Source organism: Scomber scombrus, chromosome 16 (genome assembly GCF_963691925.1).
Source record: "Scomber scombrus chromosome 16, fScoSco1.1, whole genome shotgun sequence".
Taxonomy (NCBI): Eukaryota; Metazoa; Chordata; class Actinopteri; order Scombriformes; family Scombridae; genus Scomber; species Scomber scombrus.
Window position 1 is genome coordinate 10,114,109 of NC_084985.1, and position 17,596 is coordinate 10,131,704.

General features: G+C 37.2%; 1 protein-coding gene across 1 annotated transcript; it reads right to left on the minus strand.

The window, feature by feature from the left end:
- Positions 1-358: 358 nt before the first annotated feature.
- lipea (lipase, hormone-sensitive a) lies at positions 359-13,344 on the minus strand. The gene is made up of 11 exons (XM_062435595.1): positions 13,341-13,344; positions 8,501-8,748; positions 7,162-7,446; positions 6,966-7,056; positions 6,714-6,859; positions 6,430-6,615; positions 5,512-5,664; positions 5,046-5,190; positions 3,879-4,106; positions 2,306-2,697; positions 359-1,284 (listed from the first exon to the last, which is right to left on the minus strand). Exons 2-11 carry the CDS (start codon positions 8,738-8,740, stop codon positions 1,036-1,038), a joined length of 2,115 nt encoding a protein of 704 aa, XP_062291579.1. The 5' UTR covers positions 8,741-8,748; positions 13,341-13,344; the 3' UTR covers positions 359-1,035.
- Between the last annotated feature and the right edge of the window lie 4,252 nt (positions 13,345-17,596).

The following is a 17,596-nucleotide window of genomic DNA, read 5'->3' on the forward strand; positions in this document are numbered from 1 at the left end:
TTTGAAATTTGTTGTGATTTTCATGCTAATTAAGTCTCTTGTGCTTATGCACAGTAACAACAGCAATAATCTGTCCATTAAACTTAATTCAAAACTGAATTACTTTCACGTTTATAGAAAATACAGATTCAAACACCCACACAGCTTACAAAATGGTGAATCAAATTACCTAACATCTGAATTCGATGTAAAGCAGAACCTTAACGGGGTCAACAGGTTTATCAGGTCGCGCCAACACAGGTGGAAACACTCTGATTAGCTGCTCAGCCGAGTCCTTGTTAACGTCATTCACTTGTCATGTCCAAAGGCTTCAAATGAGCACGCATATCACCCAGAAATCTTTGCATTTTTTATTTAATACAGGCTTTAAATATTACAACAAAGTGTCAAATATTTATATTAAGAAATATTATAACAAGTTATTTTCACATTCATCCTAATAATGCTGGTGAATACAAGGTGAAGGCCTCCATATCAATATGTTGTAAACACGTGACAAACTGGCAAAAGCCAGATGATACAGTTAATGAAAAAATACAATATTAACACAGTGCATCAGGAATGTTCTTCTTATACAAGTTAACCTGTGGACCCGGTCAGTTTGATGATGTAGGCTTTCAATTCAAGGCACAAAAGTTATTCAGTAAAGAAATGACTGCAATAACTTTCATCTACTTTAAGCTTCAGTCAGTTTGTAATATTCTTAATGTGCATTTGAATCTTGATCATGTCAATTGTAGAAAAACAATTATTTCATTTTTTTAGTTATTATTAAGAATCATATTAAAGATGTACTGTAGAACCATATGGTACACTTTTTTTTAGTAGCTTTCTCAGTCATCAATGACTGGAGAGTGTTGTGCGTTGTATAGTTTTAAAGTGCGGTACGCCAAGGCTTCCTCCAGTTTTACAGTTCCTGTAGCATCTTCATAATTGTCTCTAATTTGTAAGCTCTTCTTGAAATGATAGCATCTGTCTTATTGCATTATTTTGCGTCTCTCCCTAAATGACAGACTAAACCAGCCTGATTCAGTACTAAGGGTAAGTCTCTTTGTGCTTTGGTCGTTTATGAAGAGCAGGTGTCGGATCCTCTTGCTGAAAAACCTCCATCATTCGCTCAACACACATTTCCGCAGCGACGTCCGTCTCCTTGGTGAGCTGCGACAGGCTGAGGAAGCCGTGTGGGAGGTCCTCCACCACAGACAGAGTCACAGGCTGGCCCATGTCTCGCAGCTTCTTGGCAAACATCACAGAGTCATCCAGCAAGGCATCCAGAGCAGAGGCCTGCGTGAACACATGGAGAAATCATATAGTAACATACCAGAGTTTTTGAATGTTTTAGCCCAATTAATATGAATTCATATGCTAAACATTACTATTAACAGTACCAGCATTTGGCTTCAAATGGTTCTTTGTGGCATTAAAGTCATCTTGAAGATATGAAACTTACTTTAGCTGAGTAATTCATAATTTTTGTCCGGATGCATTATTGCCTAGCGTTAAATCTGCATTCATTTTTGGCCACTTGGGCTCAGTGGAAAAAGCTTTAAGCAAAACACTGACCCAATAAAAGTTGCTATCGGAACGTGTCAGCAAACATTTGTTTGTTTACACATGTAGCAGACTGAGCTATGTTTGCATTTAGCACTAATTTGGAAAATGAAGGGAAACATTAGGCTCTTTAGCTGCTAATTGCTTCACCATTTTCTCCAGCACGTTGCTAAATTTGTCCGTCGGCTGTTTGGTTCCAGTCAGGAAGTGCATAGTTGGTTTAATAGAGTTTAAAATCAGATACAGCTGGAAACAAGGTTGGTAAAAGTGGAACTGTCAGCCAGAACAAACCAAAAGAATGATCCAAAATAGACTAAAATGCAACTCTGCACTTTATGGAGTTAGAAAAAAGTGCAGAGATGGGTGATAGTTTTTGTTGGGTCATTATGATATGAAAAAATTAATCATTAGAAAACTGATTAGGTTTTAGCTTTAAGAAATACTCTGTAAAATAGTGAGTAAAATATAAAACTTACACAATTTGTTGGAAAGTAAGTCTTGTAGTGTAAGAATATCAGTAGGTCATTAGTATGGATTGATAAACTGGATTGATGTTGGCATCATATTGTACAAATCTTATGATAATTATTAATCACATTTATTAATTTAAATGACAATCTAATCTAGATATGCAAGTATTTTTATAAGAAGATGCTGCCATTGAAACCTGAAGTGTTGCTGTAGTTATAAAACACCATAAAATAAATTGAGCTAAGTCATTTAACTGTCTCTAAGTAAGTAATTTCTTTCTCACCACTATGTGTACAGGCGGCAGGCCTTTCAGCAGGTTGTTAGGAGCCAGCAGGGGTGACAAAAATGGGTTCCTGATAATGGGGCAGGTGGTTGGGCGAATAAAAGCCAGGCACTCAGATCGTAGGGGCTCAAAGCCGTCTGGGTAATCGTTGTCGGTCCCGGAGTTTGGTGGGGAGGTTTGGCTGATCGTTCTGTGAGCGTTGTTACTTGGGGACGTTGTATGCGCTGATGACAGTGAGCGTGCTCCACCTGTGGTCTGCATGGGGCCCAGGAAGGACTGGATCCAGTTGGAGGCTCCTTGTGTGAGATCACTGAGCAGCATGGCAGTGTCTCTGCCAAGAGCGCTCAGACTGCCGCTCGCCACTGCGGGCTGCATCGTCAGAGATTCTGCGCCTGAGAGGGAGAGGATGTGAGGTGAGACAAGGCCGAAATATGTCAGTGTTACAGAACAAAGACACAAAGGACAGACAAAAAATAAAAGGTAACTCTTGAAGATGCAATCCTGACTTTTTTTCAGAAGTTTTTCAGTAGCCAGTGTAGATATGTCCAACACACATAGTTTGAATAACAGTTTGAATGTTGTTTAAAGTCTTTAAACATGGTAAAGACTGATTTGATAAATTTGGATCCAGCAAATCATTAAACAAGGTCAAAATTAAGTGAATGAAATAATAAAATAAAGAAAGCATGAGCAAGCAAAAACTACTTGTCTTCCAGAGTGGAGGATCAAAGCCTGCTGGGCAACATAACCTGATTATCACATTCCCCTCACGTACAGTACATCCACTGTTCATATAGCAACAAAGTGCTGTCTTTAATACTACTGCAGCTACACTAAAGCCCGCTAGTTTTATTAGATAAACAAGTAAAGACAGATAACACAGTATACTTAATCTAAAAATACAATTCAGTCTATCCAAAATGAATTTCCTGCAACTTTAAAAACCTTAATCAAGATGAAACAAACCTTCATTTTATATACAATGACAATTACACACAGTGCAGTACACCTGAGATGTGAGTTCAGAAAAAGAAAAAGTCTGTCACTGAGTACAGACAAAAAAAAACTTGACATAAACTTGATGATAGAGTCACAACTCAAATCACTAGCTTGAGTCTGTCTATTCCAAGAAGTCTGACATCTCCTACTGTATGTTTTCTTTAAATAAAATGTGGACATTGACATGTTTATCTATTCAGTGTTACACCATTGAAGGATTCAAAGGGCTTAGTAACAGACTCTGGCATGTTAGATGCTCTAAGTGTGTACAGGGTAATTGACTAATGTCAGGCTGACCAGCCTAGCCAGTTAACAAACTAGGTGATGCCACAGTGATGAAAATAATCCAAGTCAGACTGTGGGTTGATGCAAACTTTGCATTTGGCAATCAATGGCTTTACAGTGTAGCTGACAGCCGGCTGCTGATTATTTCCATCTTCCTTTCCTCCCACGTTATCCAGTTTATACATAAATCTCTTTGATAGTCTGTTTTGTGTTCCAGCAGTGACAGAAAGTACTCTTGCATTAAATGAGGCGTGAAACTGCACACGCCTAACGCTATACTCCCACATACCTGCATAGGCATTGAGGCACTTTGTGAGAACACCTAAAGGCAACAGCGGGTCGATGAGTGTGAGCAGGCGTGAGGCCGAGGCATCGGTGGTGAGCAAGGTGGCGGGGTAGGCTGCCATGATGCCGTCAGGGACTCGGATGCCACAGGAAATGGCCTTCATGGAAACAGTGATGCAGAGGTTGCCTCCGGCGCTGTCTCCTGCCAGACAAACTCGCTCTGCTGTCGAGCCTGAGACACACAAACAGAGTTATTAGTATGTGAATACTTATTATAATAATTCTAACTATATTAATAAGGAACCAGGACTACTGTTCTCAAATTTTAACATTTCTTTTTGTGTAAACTTTGGATCTTTTTCTCTATTTTCTGACATTTTATAGATTAAATCAAACAAAATAATAATTATGAGTAGTAGGCAGTGCTATATTTTACACTATTTGTTTACATTTTTTCACCTTTTCTGCATGTGAGTGGGAACATATGACACTTTCCATTGACTGATATTGTGTACGGATTAAGAGTTCACACGCCATTTTCAGGGCATACTGGGGCACAGGTAACACCACATATGAAAATGGCACACTGTGTACATTCCTTATCTAGAGCTAGAATATACACACACATTTCCAATTTGTACAGCAACAGGTCTGCTGAGAATTCACACCCACTATGCTCACATTTCTTCTGCATTGATATTTCATGTTGTGTTATATTTAGCTGTACTTATTTATTTAAATTTAAAATAACTGCTTTCATATTTCAGCAATTGCATCTGCTAATAGCACTATATGTTGTGACATTGACTAATTGCTCAAATTTAAGTGATTTAAATACTAAATACTATTTAAGTTTTGCTTTAATTTTTTCATTATCTTTCATATTTTACTTTGTTAATAATTTACCTTCCTTTTCTGGTGTTATTTTCAGATAGATATATTTGCAGTTCCCTATTTTACTGTGTAGGTTTCTTAACTTGCACAAAAAGTTAATTAAACAGTAACAAAAAACACATTCAACCATTAGCACAGTGTAATAATGCAGTGAGTGACAACTACTTTATGTTTTAACAGATATTAACAGATTCACTTGATAATCTGTTAAAATACAAGACGTCATTTCTCATTATAGGTTCACGGTGGTCCTGAGTTGCTGGACTCTGACACTAACCCAGCAGATGACAGTTTTTCAGGGCCCAACAGTAGGCGTAGAAACATTCCTCCAGCGCTCTGGGAAAGGGCGCTTCGGGTGACAGCGAGTAGTCCACAGAGAGGATGGGGACATTCATCACCTTCGACCAACTCCGAAGATAATTCTGATGACAGGAGGGGGTTGGATAAAAGACAGAACAATGATGTGAGATGAGAGGAATGCAGCTCAGTCAAATGAAAAACAAAACAAAAAAAGAGCGTGCACTCCAAGCCAGTGAAAGGAACAAAGGCATATCTTGTTAGGTATCCTTTTTTTAAAACTGCAAACTATTAACATTGCAAGATCTGGTGCTATATGTTATCACTGTGTTAAGAATTAAGAAAACAGAAAGTAATATTAACCATATAAAAACTATTGCAAACATCTACAGACACTAGTCTACATCCAATACCATTCAGCATGATCCCGGCATTCTGTACTATACCTCATGGGATTTGGATGTCTGTGCTACGAAGCCTCCTCCATGGAAATGTATGAGCAACCAGGGGGAGCGAGGCTGCTTCTGTACCCAGGGGAGATGTGACGCAGTAATGGGGGGAGGATCTGTTCGTGAAAAAGAAAGCAGCTCCTGACTGTCCTATAAAGTAAGAGCATGAGGTAGTAAGGTAAAGAATAATAAAGTACACATCAAAATAAACACCATTACTTTCATACTATAAAAGTATATTAAGACATGTATTTAAAAATGTGTTTTGATTGTGTCATTATACACATTTAGTTTAAATTAAGTACATAAATAAATCCAAATAATATCACCTGGACCTTGTGGAGCTTGTGCTAAGAGTTTTTTGTCAAGGCTCATTTTCATTTTCTTGTATTTTATGTCTAAAAATCCATCACAGCCACTTAAAAAAACAACAACATACCTTTTATGGTATCCTTGAAAATAAAACGGCTGTTTATCTCCTTTTTTTGCACTCCACATAGGTAGGTAATGTATAGACTGGTCTCTGGCTGTAAATCCATTTGTATATGGTTATATATGTGTTAAATCTTAACCGATCCATCAGGCCTTCAGCTCAAAAATGTACCTTTAATTATTGCATTCTCATTATGTGTGCAATATGTGAGGATTGTGGGATTTCTTTTGCAGGTTTTGACTGTGCACTCCCTCTACTGAAACCTTACCATGCAAGTACACACTAACTCACTGGTAAAAAAGGGGCAGACAGTTCATGCACTCACCCCTGATGTACTGTATACGTTTGTTTTCTGTAGTATAATATCATAATGCTTTTCTTACTTTTTGTCAATTTCAAATTCTTTCAATTTCTATTGGCCATTACAGAGTTACTGCAAATCTTCCTGACAACATCCTTTTACCTGATCTGCAGTGCCTCACCTGTCCTTCTCGAAGCTCATAGGAGATCAGACGCATGTGGACTGGTCCGGGCCCCGAGTGGGCAAGTGGAGGCGACACGGCAGCTGACAGACTGGGGTCTGAGGCCAGGGGGAGATGTAGAGTGACAGGAGGCAGAGTCAGGGTGAAGTTCACCTGCACTGGAGTAGAGGCTATTCTGTTGAAGCCCTGGACAGAAGAAGACATGCCAAGGAAGGAGTAGTTAAACATTGAAGAGGACTCTAGGGAATAAAAAAGTGACAGGATGAGCATTTGACCCTGCCTACTGTTATAAGTCCGGACTCTGTGAGGTTCCAGAAGGACTTCCAAAACTGCAAGTCCAGGTTTTGAGTGATGCGTTCAAACTCAGCACCCCGCAACTCTGGATCAATGACGTACTTCCCTGATGTGAGGAGAGAAAGGGCCGCCATACCTAGAAAATCAAGAAGGAGTTTCAGGATGACATCAAAAAAAAAAAAAAGAAAGAGCACAACAGGACCTAGGACTTCACTTCCATCAAAAGGACAGAAATGGCTCACCCAAACCAGACTGCTGTTTTCCATACGTCTCTCCATATGAGACCATGCTTATTACAACAGTCTGGAGGAACGGACGAAGTGTTGGCGAGAACTGTAAAAAAACAACAACAAATATTTAATAAGAAGAGCTTTGTTTCAAACTGTTTAAAGTTTTTGAAACAAAACTCGTGTGGTGAGAAATAAGTTTTTATCTGACCTGAAAGCCAAGACAGCGGCCATAGAAACAGGCTTTGTGCATGGAGCTGTACTCCTGCACAAACTTGCGGCTCAGGTCCCCATCCTGCAGGGAGTACAGCTCGCCGTAGTCGTTGTCGTTGAGCAGCTGCTTGGCGAGGTAGATCAGGGCTCGCAGCTGGCACAGGGCACTGCAGTACGCCTCCATCTCAGAGGCGTTGTGTTCTGCCCTGAAGAAGGCACTTTGGTAATTTGAGGAAATGTATCGGCCCTTGTGAATGATGTGCAAAATGCAAGACAGCAAGACCTGAAAGAAAGACAGAAAGAATATGAAATAATGTGAATTCAGCCTGGGAGGTGAGACAATATGTTTAATTGCATGTGTATTGCTGTCATTTTTGGAAACCATTGTATTCACTTTGGTGCAATTTGCAACATTTTTCTACATTATTTTTCATTTGTTATGCAAAAAAAAAAAAATTATTTGTGTAAGATTTGTTCATAAACAACATTTTAAAAATGTAATCTGCTATGTATATCTTTATGTCTGACTGTTTGAACTGTCAAATAGTAAAATGTCATTGATTTTTTTTAGACATCTTAGGGCAGCGCAACAAGCTGTAAACACAACAGTGACATACTGTAAGTTAAAATGGTGAACAAGTTAGTAAACAGTGGTTTATTTATACAAAGTTCAGATATTTAAGTCCAATATTCGCTGTCTGTTTTGCTCTAGTTTTGGTCTCCAGCAACTTGTGATAAAAACATATTTTAGCTGCTAATGCTCCACTATGTTCACTATCAGTTGCTAACTTTGTGTGACTGATGTTTGGGTCTGGAAAAATGAAATGAAACGATGTGATAATGGTGGCAGGAAACCAAAACAGTAAAGTTGCGGACTGGAAAACCAAAACAATAAACTAAAATATGCTATGAAGACTTTGTAGATTAATTAAACGTAGTCATTAGATCCATTGTTAACATAAAATGAATTACATTTTATCATGATGAAAATGTTTATTTAATGCATTAAAGTAAATTATAAGCAATGACTTAATTGAAATATTTGAAATGTGGCATTATGGGGGTACAGTAAAAACTTTCCTAGCACAAAATAGGATATGGGAAATGTAGTCTGTGTGAAATCTGACCACTGACACTGCCATGAGATCTAAGCTACCAATCATCTTAAGTTAACTGTATCTTTATACATTTTGAATGTTAAAAGTGATTATTAAACTGTCTTTATTCACTTAAAAAGTACAAACAGCATATACTCTGTTATGTTTATTCTCTCAAAAGATATAACGTAAGTAAAAAGCAATCAGAGCTGTAATAAACCATTCAGGGTGTTTCCTTACTTTGACCAGGGTGCGGTAACCATTCCCAGGCGTTTGTGCGTCAAAGTCGTAGTGATGGAAGACAGTGGTGAAGCTGGCAACCACAGGCTCCAGGGCTCGGCCATGCTCCTGAATCTGTTTCATACACGTGACGAGGCGTTTGACAACTCTGCCGTAAGGCAAATCAGAAGGCCCACACAAAGCAGAGATGTTGTCTTCACACACCGTCTCCAAGGCTGCGAACACAACCTTAAAATCCATGTCTGAGTCTGCAAGGCAAAGAGAAGCTATTAACACTCCAGGATTTCTCCACCCTCCTTTATATCTGCCTGTGTAACTTTCAACATCACAGACATGTGACGTGCACTGTGTGTGTTTTAAAGAAAAAGGATCATTATCTCGAGGGTAAACACACAGATCATAATGAGCTCATCTCCTACAACAAAACCCATTGCTTTGTTGATAATGCTCTCGCTATCTCATTGGTCAAGGATTGAAATTCCAGTGCAGCCCGAGGAGAGTACTTTGAAACTAGGTCATTATGTGATGATGATGACCCAAGGGAGACAGGCAGACTGTGATGACTTTAAGTAATGAAGACAGTCCAGACATAGAATAAATTGTTGGCTCTGTGCATGTAAAGATAATAAAAAGCTAAGACACGGACGGGATGAAATAACTTGATGTCTTACATGAACAATGATAACATTTTCTGTTGTTTGATTGATTAAAAATATTGAAAACTTGTACATCAAGAGTCTGTTCTCTTTATAGATGACTGACAAAGACTGAAAATCAATGAACACTTTCATTGAATGTACGTGTCTTATAATGCTGAAACAATTTGTTAATTAATTTAGTTGACTGCAACTATTAAAAAAAATGTTTTAGTCTTAATATATAATAGAATTCTTTGGTTCCAGTTTCTTAATTGTGAATAATTTATGGTCTTTGGGTTGTGGACTCAACAAAATGAGACATTTTAGGTTGTATATTTGGCTTTGGAAACTGGTGATCCACATTTTTCACTATTTTCTGACATTATATAGATCAAACTAATTGATTAATTGAGAATATAATCTCGAAACTAATCAATAATGAAAATAAATCTCAATTGCAGACCTAATAGTTTACACACTGACTGTTTTTAATGTAGCTATATAACGATGAATAATGAATACACAGAAAATACACTGAGCGTGCTGTTAACTGTCATTAGTCACACTATTGAACATACATTACCATGCCACATTAAAGCTATCATGTTAATGTTTATGAGGAACATAAAAGTAATGGACAGAGACCCCATGTAGACACCCACTGGTTTGTGGACACGTGTTTTTAAGCCAGGAGTTTGGCATTTTGACCTTCGCCATCTTGGATTTTTGGAGCCAAAAGTGATATTAGTGCGGCCATATTTGGACAAGAGGGTGTAGCCGACACAAATGCTAGCTGGCGGCTTGGTTAGCACAGTGCATTTGCAGTCTATGGTTAACTGTGATAATGTTAATGCTAATTGTCACTAACAAAAAAACAGACTTAAGACGATTAAAACAAAATGCACTTACTGAAAAAACTGAACATGACTCCTTAAAGGGTTTTTTAGTACAACAGAACTCTGAAGAAGACTTTTTTAAGCAACCAAAATGTTAGTTAACTTTAATGAAATGAAAACACACTGAAAAAGCAGCACTACAGCCATGCCTATACTTTATGAATCCTCTGGGGTTATCCCATGTTTACAGTACCTAACCAACCCATCAAACGATACCTGCAATCAATCGTTTTTGCACCCAGAGCTAGAAAATATGAATATTTGTATGGACTTGCTCACAGCCAATCAACGCAAATGCACTTTGATTTAAAGCAACATGTGATTGGCCCACTGCCACAGCAGCTACGACCCGTCTGTGGTGGTGAAGTCGTGGTGAATTTGAGTTAACACGCTAAGCAGTTCAGCAGCCAAGACGCCAGCTAAACGCTCTAAAGTGTAGCTACACTACACGCCTGTTACACCGGATAAAAGCAGGTGCACAAAAGCTCTTGGCTTGACCGGGCCTCAGTTCTTGATGTTGATGTCCATGCATATGTTGTTGGTATGACAATAAAGTATCCTTGAATCCTTAAATCCTTGAAAATGTGTAATGGGTATCGAATGAAGTACTCAGTTGGTATCGCTATCACTTTAAGGGTACTTGGATTGGTACTGGTATCATAAGCTTTTAAACGATACCCAGCCGTACTTGTTGCCATGGTAGCAACTAGTCAATCACAACATAGCCACGCCCTGAAGCATTATCTTTGCTTTATCATCATACTAAATTAAATGGGACCATAATTTACAAAATTAACATCATATTGAATTGAAGAAGACTTGAGACTAACAATTGAGAGCATACACTCATTAAGAAAGTGTTTACTGAGGTAATAAATGAAGTGAGAATTAGAGTCATTTTCCCATATACTTCTATACAATCCGGTGAAGTTGCCCCCTGCTGGCAATAACCCTAAAAACCCTACTCATTATGTCTAAAGCTAACCAACAGGGTGTGTCATGTAGATAGACCTGCTCGACACTTTTCAGACCTGGAAATACCTGCTTGACAGAAACACAAGACAGGTTTTGCAGTGTGGATTTAAATATCATAAAAAGTGTGAAATCTGCAGCTGTCAGTATACACACATGGAGCCTGGAGCAGAAAGTGAAATCAGGGCACTCTGCTAGCTGTGACGATGTTTAGAAACACTGGAAGGTTTATCACAGTTTTGACACCAGATTGATCATTTGCTGTTTTGTTTTTTACTTTCTCAATGGGGAGACTTTAAGGCTTATTAGGACACCAATATGGCAGTGCAGTAACTACAGATGCTCTTTGAGCCATCTACATTAGACATAGATTACCCTCTCAGACATTTCCATGTTGCAAGGCCCCTGTGTGAGCTGCCATTGACCACAGACAGGGGTGTAGACAGGGTGTAGACCAGATAGGAAACAATACACTATCAAAAAAAACTCTGTAAATGTTATATTTTTACATTACATTTATCACTAAAGTCATTATCTGAACATTTTATCTCCCTAACACTACTGAAAACAGTCAAAAGTGTGTTTTGTCTGTAAATGCAAAAATGTGAGCTTCTCTTCAGGTTGTTCAATTCCCAAAAATAGCAGGAAAAAAATACTGATGCAAGGACTTCAGAGGCCTCAGGGGGGTTGGTGGCTACAGCCCTGACCACAGATAAACCTTTGTCCCAGGGAACCACATCAGAGAGGGTTATTGTTTGTGGTTATGATTTGGTGAAAAGCTCAGTCATTGTTAGTGTGACTGTGGAGACAGAGGAGATCAAAAAGCGAGAGGTTTATCTCACTTGCACCCCAGTTTCTCTGTATTTGATTTAATTTTTCCTCTTTATAGCATTTTTAAACTTGGTTAACATATTTCTTTGGCATATGTAAAGCACTTTGAATCGCCTCTGTGTTTAGGACGTACTACATAAATAAACTTGCTTTTCTTTCTTTCTGTCTTTCTTTCTATGTAATTTCACTTAACCTTCCTGTCGTCTTCCAGGTCCATTTTGCCTGGTTTAACTGTAAATGAAATTCTACCTCATTTTTTAGTTAAAAAAAAAGCAGAAATTATGATTTATTTTATCTAAATAATAAGGAAAATGTGTTGGATGGATTATCACAGACTAGTATATGTCAAAGTTTAGTCAGGATACTGTTGTAAAACCATATTAAATATTTGAATGGCAGCACTTAATCACTCCTGTTGTCCTCCTGGGTCAAAATCACCCAATTCAATGAAAGTAGTGATGATTATTAGGGCCTGACCAATACTGAATTTTTGGGACCGATCCCGATACTGATATTAAGGATTTAAAAAATTCCAGTATTGATATGTCAGCCGATGATTTTATACATAACAAGTTTATTTATTGACAATACACTTTATTTCATAAAGTGACGTCAATGCACTGAAACAGTAAACTACACAGGGAATTTAATAATTATAAATAACTATACCTAAACTAACAAAAAAAAACAAAAAAAAGTACGTATATATTTAACTTGAATTAGAAAAAGGATCAAATATACATAAGTTGAAAAAATACCGGCACATATAGGACAACATATACGCCGATACCTATATATCTGTGATAGGCCAATATCAGGTAGGCCAATATCAGGTAGGCCAATATCAGGTTGACCAATATATCGGTCAGGCTCTAATGATAATACTTGCTAAGAATGTAATATGGAGCCATTCATATGTATATTTCTTCCACTACTGCAGATTTTTTTAAACTCTAAATTATTAATGGCACTATCACACATACCTACCCACTTATTTTTCATCTCAGCATGTATCAACAAAGCCTTTCAGCCCTTTTAACCCAAACAGCTGATAAATTACGTAAACCTGTCAGCAGGCTCGTCTCTGTGTGGCTGTCCAACACGGTCAGAGATCAGTTTCCAGCACAGATATCACCTTCTCACGCTATTCAAAAACGCCCACACTGGGGTTCAGAGCATTTTTTGGAGACATTGTAATTCCGCTAAATTAGCTTATCTCCAAACACACATACAAAGATACTGCTAACAACATGATCATCTCATTTAAAGCAGGCTTTATGCCGGTGACAATGCCGCCTTTAAGTTGGTAGACTTTAACTACCGCCTATCACCTTGTTTCGTTCTGTTTTAAAACACACGTTAAAACCGCTAAAATAAACACAAAGTCACTGTTTTACATCCGTCGCTAATGTTCCGAGTCGGGTCACAACACTGTATACATGCCAAACACGACAGATATGTGTGTATAAATGTGACTAAGCGGTGTGTTTTCACTTCACTCACCAGCCCGCATCTTCTTCTTCCTCAACTGTCAGCGTTCTGTCGGCTCGCGCGCCCGTAGAATGCTGGGAAACGTCATGAGCGCGAGGGAGCGAGCCGACGCCGCGCGCGCTGCCCCCCCTCCACGAGACTGGAACGTGTGTTGGCTCTATGAATCAACAGGTAGGCTAACGTCCACATCCACGTCACCACGTGCATTATTAGTGGAAAACATTATTAAAATAAGAGGATAGGTTTTAGATTTTGATTATAAAAATACTGGAAAGAAGTCTGGCTGTTAGACCCCTTTTAGGGGTGCTCAAGTACCCCTAAATTTGATCTCAGCACCCCTAAAAATAAATACATTATCATTGTTTTGTTTTTTTCTAAAAATTCTAATGGTTTTATTCTAACAAGTTTAATGTACTTTGGATAATTCTGTCATTAATATTGTGTTTCCTTCAGGGTTCAGTTCTATCTAAGGGTCCTCTCTGTAGATATATGTGATTGTTTATTCTGAGCCATTATTATTATATACTATAGTGGAACACTCTACTATGTATTAATATTTCTTGTTGTAATTTACATTATCCAGTAGTTTAGCAGGGGGTTTGAACACTTTGCAGGGCATTAGTCAAATTCCCATTTGGAGCTGAGCCTTTCTAAAGGTCTGATCCTAGAATCGCCCCTGAGTGAATGTGTCTAGGGCCCTATTGATAGGCCTACTGGATTTTTGGGGCTGATGCATATATTAGGGTGTAAAAAAAATTACAATATCAATATATCACCGATAATCTTATATATGGGTCAAATAAGGGTTGGCGAGATGAGTAATTCAAAAATATCTTTAAAAAATAGTTTTAAAAAGGTTTGTTAAAATGTACAAAAAGTTATAATGTAAGATCATGCCAAACTAGTCGATATGGTGTTTGATTGAGAATTTAGCATTTTTAAGCAAGTTTTTTTTTTTGGTACAAAGTTTTTGTGATTACACCACTCAGACTTTTTTTGCCATAATCCTCTCATATATTCTCTCAAAATGGATTTAAAGCAGAAATGTTATGCTGGGTCCACAATAAAAGAATGTGTGCAAGTTATTCATACGTTATTTTTAAATTTTCACCCCTTTAAACCACATGGACACAAAAAAACGTCATTGACCCATATACAGGATATATACGTATATACGTATAAACACACATTTTACAGTGTAACTATAAACTTTATTAAATAAAATGACAACAGTGGGAACACTGGGAATTTCATAGCTATACGGTAAATTCCTATAAATAATAAAACACATACAAGAATAAAACATGTACATATATTAAACTTACATTTATATACATAAAATGTTGCCTATATAACTTAATAATATTTAACATAAAAAATGGTCGTGCACATCATAAAACATATACGCAGATACATAGGCCAATATCGGCTGATGATAGCGGCTGACGATATATTGGTCTGGCTCTAATTGTCTGATTTAAACAGAGATGTCATGTGAACCAATGAAGTACAAACAAATGTCAGAGCTAACACTTGCTACAGAATTTAAAACCCATTATTAGAGCAAGTCTGTTTGAATAGGTGAAGTAAGTCTGCTTTAATCCACATGATGCTATTGCAGGCTGTAAATGAAATATACAGAAGTCCCATTCTGCTGAAAAAAAGAAATAAAATACAGATTAAAGTTAAATGAGGGCCTTAAAACAATAAATTAACATCATCAACAGTTTTAAAGCTTTTTTATTAGTTTAAGATTTAGATGAAAAGTTATGGCAGCCAATTAATTGTATGGAAGCCACACTCTGCTGGAAAATGAAGAGAAAAACATAAAAAGTTTAGGAATTATAGAAATAAGAATATGGTAAATCAAATTTCTGGAATACTAAGACAACAATACTCTATAATGACTTTTTACTTTCAAGTTAATACAATGTCAGTATATTTATTTTCTAACTCAAAATAATGAGATACTTAGTCACTATGAGATAAAAAGTCAGATTTTGTTTTTATTATTATATCACCCTGTCCCTTTGTTTTGTCTAGCTGTTTGGTTGTTGAAGTTTCCTGACAAAGCACTAAAGTGATAACATTAACTATGCCCTCTTTATATTCAAGTGTCCTAGTAAACCATGACAGTGTGCCAGTGCCAGCATGCACAATACAGGACCCTTAGCACCCTTTACACCCTTAACCCTTTACGCCTGTTCTTTTTCTTGAAATGTCTTCTGTGAAAAAGGCCTATTAATGTGTTCTGCTGCCCTGTCCATCAGCTCAGAGATTAAAACAGTCTGTGTATTGTAAACTTGCTGCATGCTGCTGTTTAAACATAATATACAAATTCCCCCGAGTAATGACTAGACTAGAGGAAAGGTTGTCCATGTATGTACAAATGGTAGTCAATGGGATTATGGGGGTCTCTAGTGGCCATTTGTGGACAGGCACTCTATTCACATACTTAAGCATCATTTTCATTTTGACTAGGCTCATAAGGGACATCCTACAATTATATTTTCAACAATAGTTTGCTTCCAACTTTCTGGCTACAGTTCAAGGAAGCCTCTTTCCTGCTTTAACCCTTAAACAGGCAACGTGCACCAGGAGGTACACACTCTTTAACACCCTGTTGGTTAAGGTGGTTGTTAATTTTATGTGCCTTGAATTGTAAGAGCTGGATTCGTAGAACGGAAGCTTGTGATAGGCCTATACTTTGATAGAAATGATAAATTATGTAAGAAAATCATGTGTGTGATACAATTATGACCATTTTAATACCTTAACAGGGGCAACATATCCTGGTGGATACTCATAAAAATCATAAACTCCAAAATATACAAAATATTTGAAATATATTTATTTGGAAATGTTTGACTTCAGGTGCGAATGAGATAACTACTAACATAAAATTATTTTTTTAAATCTCATTTTTCACTCCTTCCTGTTTAAGGGTCAATATGACAGAGACAATATGCACAAAGCCAGGTCCATAAAGAGATTGTTTCCCCAGTTTTTTGTGGATGATCTTGGCTCTGCAAGAGGCCTGAACTCAAGAAGGCGGCTTCACTAAAGCTCTTGTGACTGAATGAGAGGAAATCCCTGCAGAGAGATGCCATCATTTTGTGGAAAGTATTCTCAGAAAGAGTGGAGGCTGTTACAGAAACAGATAAATGTGCATGGTTTTAGAATGAGATGGTCAAGAATCTATTCCAATGTCTTTTTATATCATCTTGTTTTTCTTGTACATTGTGTCTTAATCACTTTGAATTGCCTTGTTATTGATAAAGCTATACAAATAAACTTGCGTAATGATCAGGTAGATATTTCAGAAATCTTTCAAGCAAAAACCCTGATTCCAGTTTCTTAATAATGATCTGTTCACGATGGCATACATGATGGTAACCTAATATAGTTCAGTTTTGGACTAATCGTACAAATGTTAAGACAAACAAGCAACTTAAATGGGTAAACTTGGGCACTGAGAAGTTCATATTGGCATTTTTCAATATTATCTTGCAGTTTATAGCCAAAATCATCGTTTAATCAAGAAAGTTATCAACTAATCAGTGGATAATGAAAATAACCGTTACTTCAGCCCCCAAGAGTTAGTTCAGCCCGTTGGTTCAGACTAAATGCCCTAGTAATGCCAAATATCCTCCGAAGAATCGTATGATAGCTTTAACTTGTTTTATATGATTCTAAAATGTGTTACAAATGAAACAACACTTATTTTCTGTTTTTTTTTTATCATGTAAACTTTCTAAAAAAAAATAGTGCAGAAGGTCAATTTAGGTATATACATTTTACCTGCCAGCCAAATGTGAGAGAAATACCTCTTACCGTCTCCTCTGTTTGCTCTCTTGTATCTTTAAACAGCATCATAAGGACAGGCTCAAGATTTCCTCACACAATCAAAAACATAAACACAGAAAACGTCATGAATGAATTTATACTCAATACACAGTTAAAACTACTGAGGTAAGTGACTAATTTTACAGTAAGTCTCTTTTTATCTTTTGAAACATCCGTTTGGAGAGGACTCATGTTTTTTTCAGTATCAGGCGTTTAATCATTTATTGGGTTTTTTATGTGTGATGTGGCACTGTGTAGAGAGTGTTGTGGGCTTTTTTTTACATTTATATTCTAGAAAATCACCTGTTCTTTAGTTATAATAAACTATATTATATGTTCGTGATCGAGTGATTGAATTTATTTCAATGATTAAAAAAACTACAGAAAAATTGCTCAGCAGTAGTTACAGTGATTGAAGTTTA

Excerpts from the sequence above, each read along its gene's own strand:
- lipea (XM_062435595.1), bottom strand. The coding sequence starts at position 8,740 with ATGGATTTTAAGGTTGTGTTCGCAGCCTTGGAGACGGTGTGTGAAGAC. Across the intron at positions 6,616-6,713 it reads CAGAGTCCGGACTTATAACA|GGCTTCAACAGAATAGCCTC; the intron begins GTAGGCAGGGTC and ends TCTTCTGTCCAG. Across the intron at positions 2,698-3,878 it reads GTGCCTCAATGCCTATGCAG|GCGCAGAATCTCTGACGATG; the intron begins GTATGTGGGAGT and ends TCTCCCTCTCAG.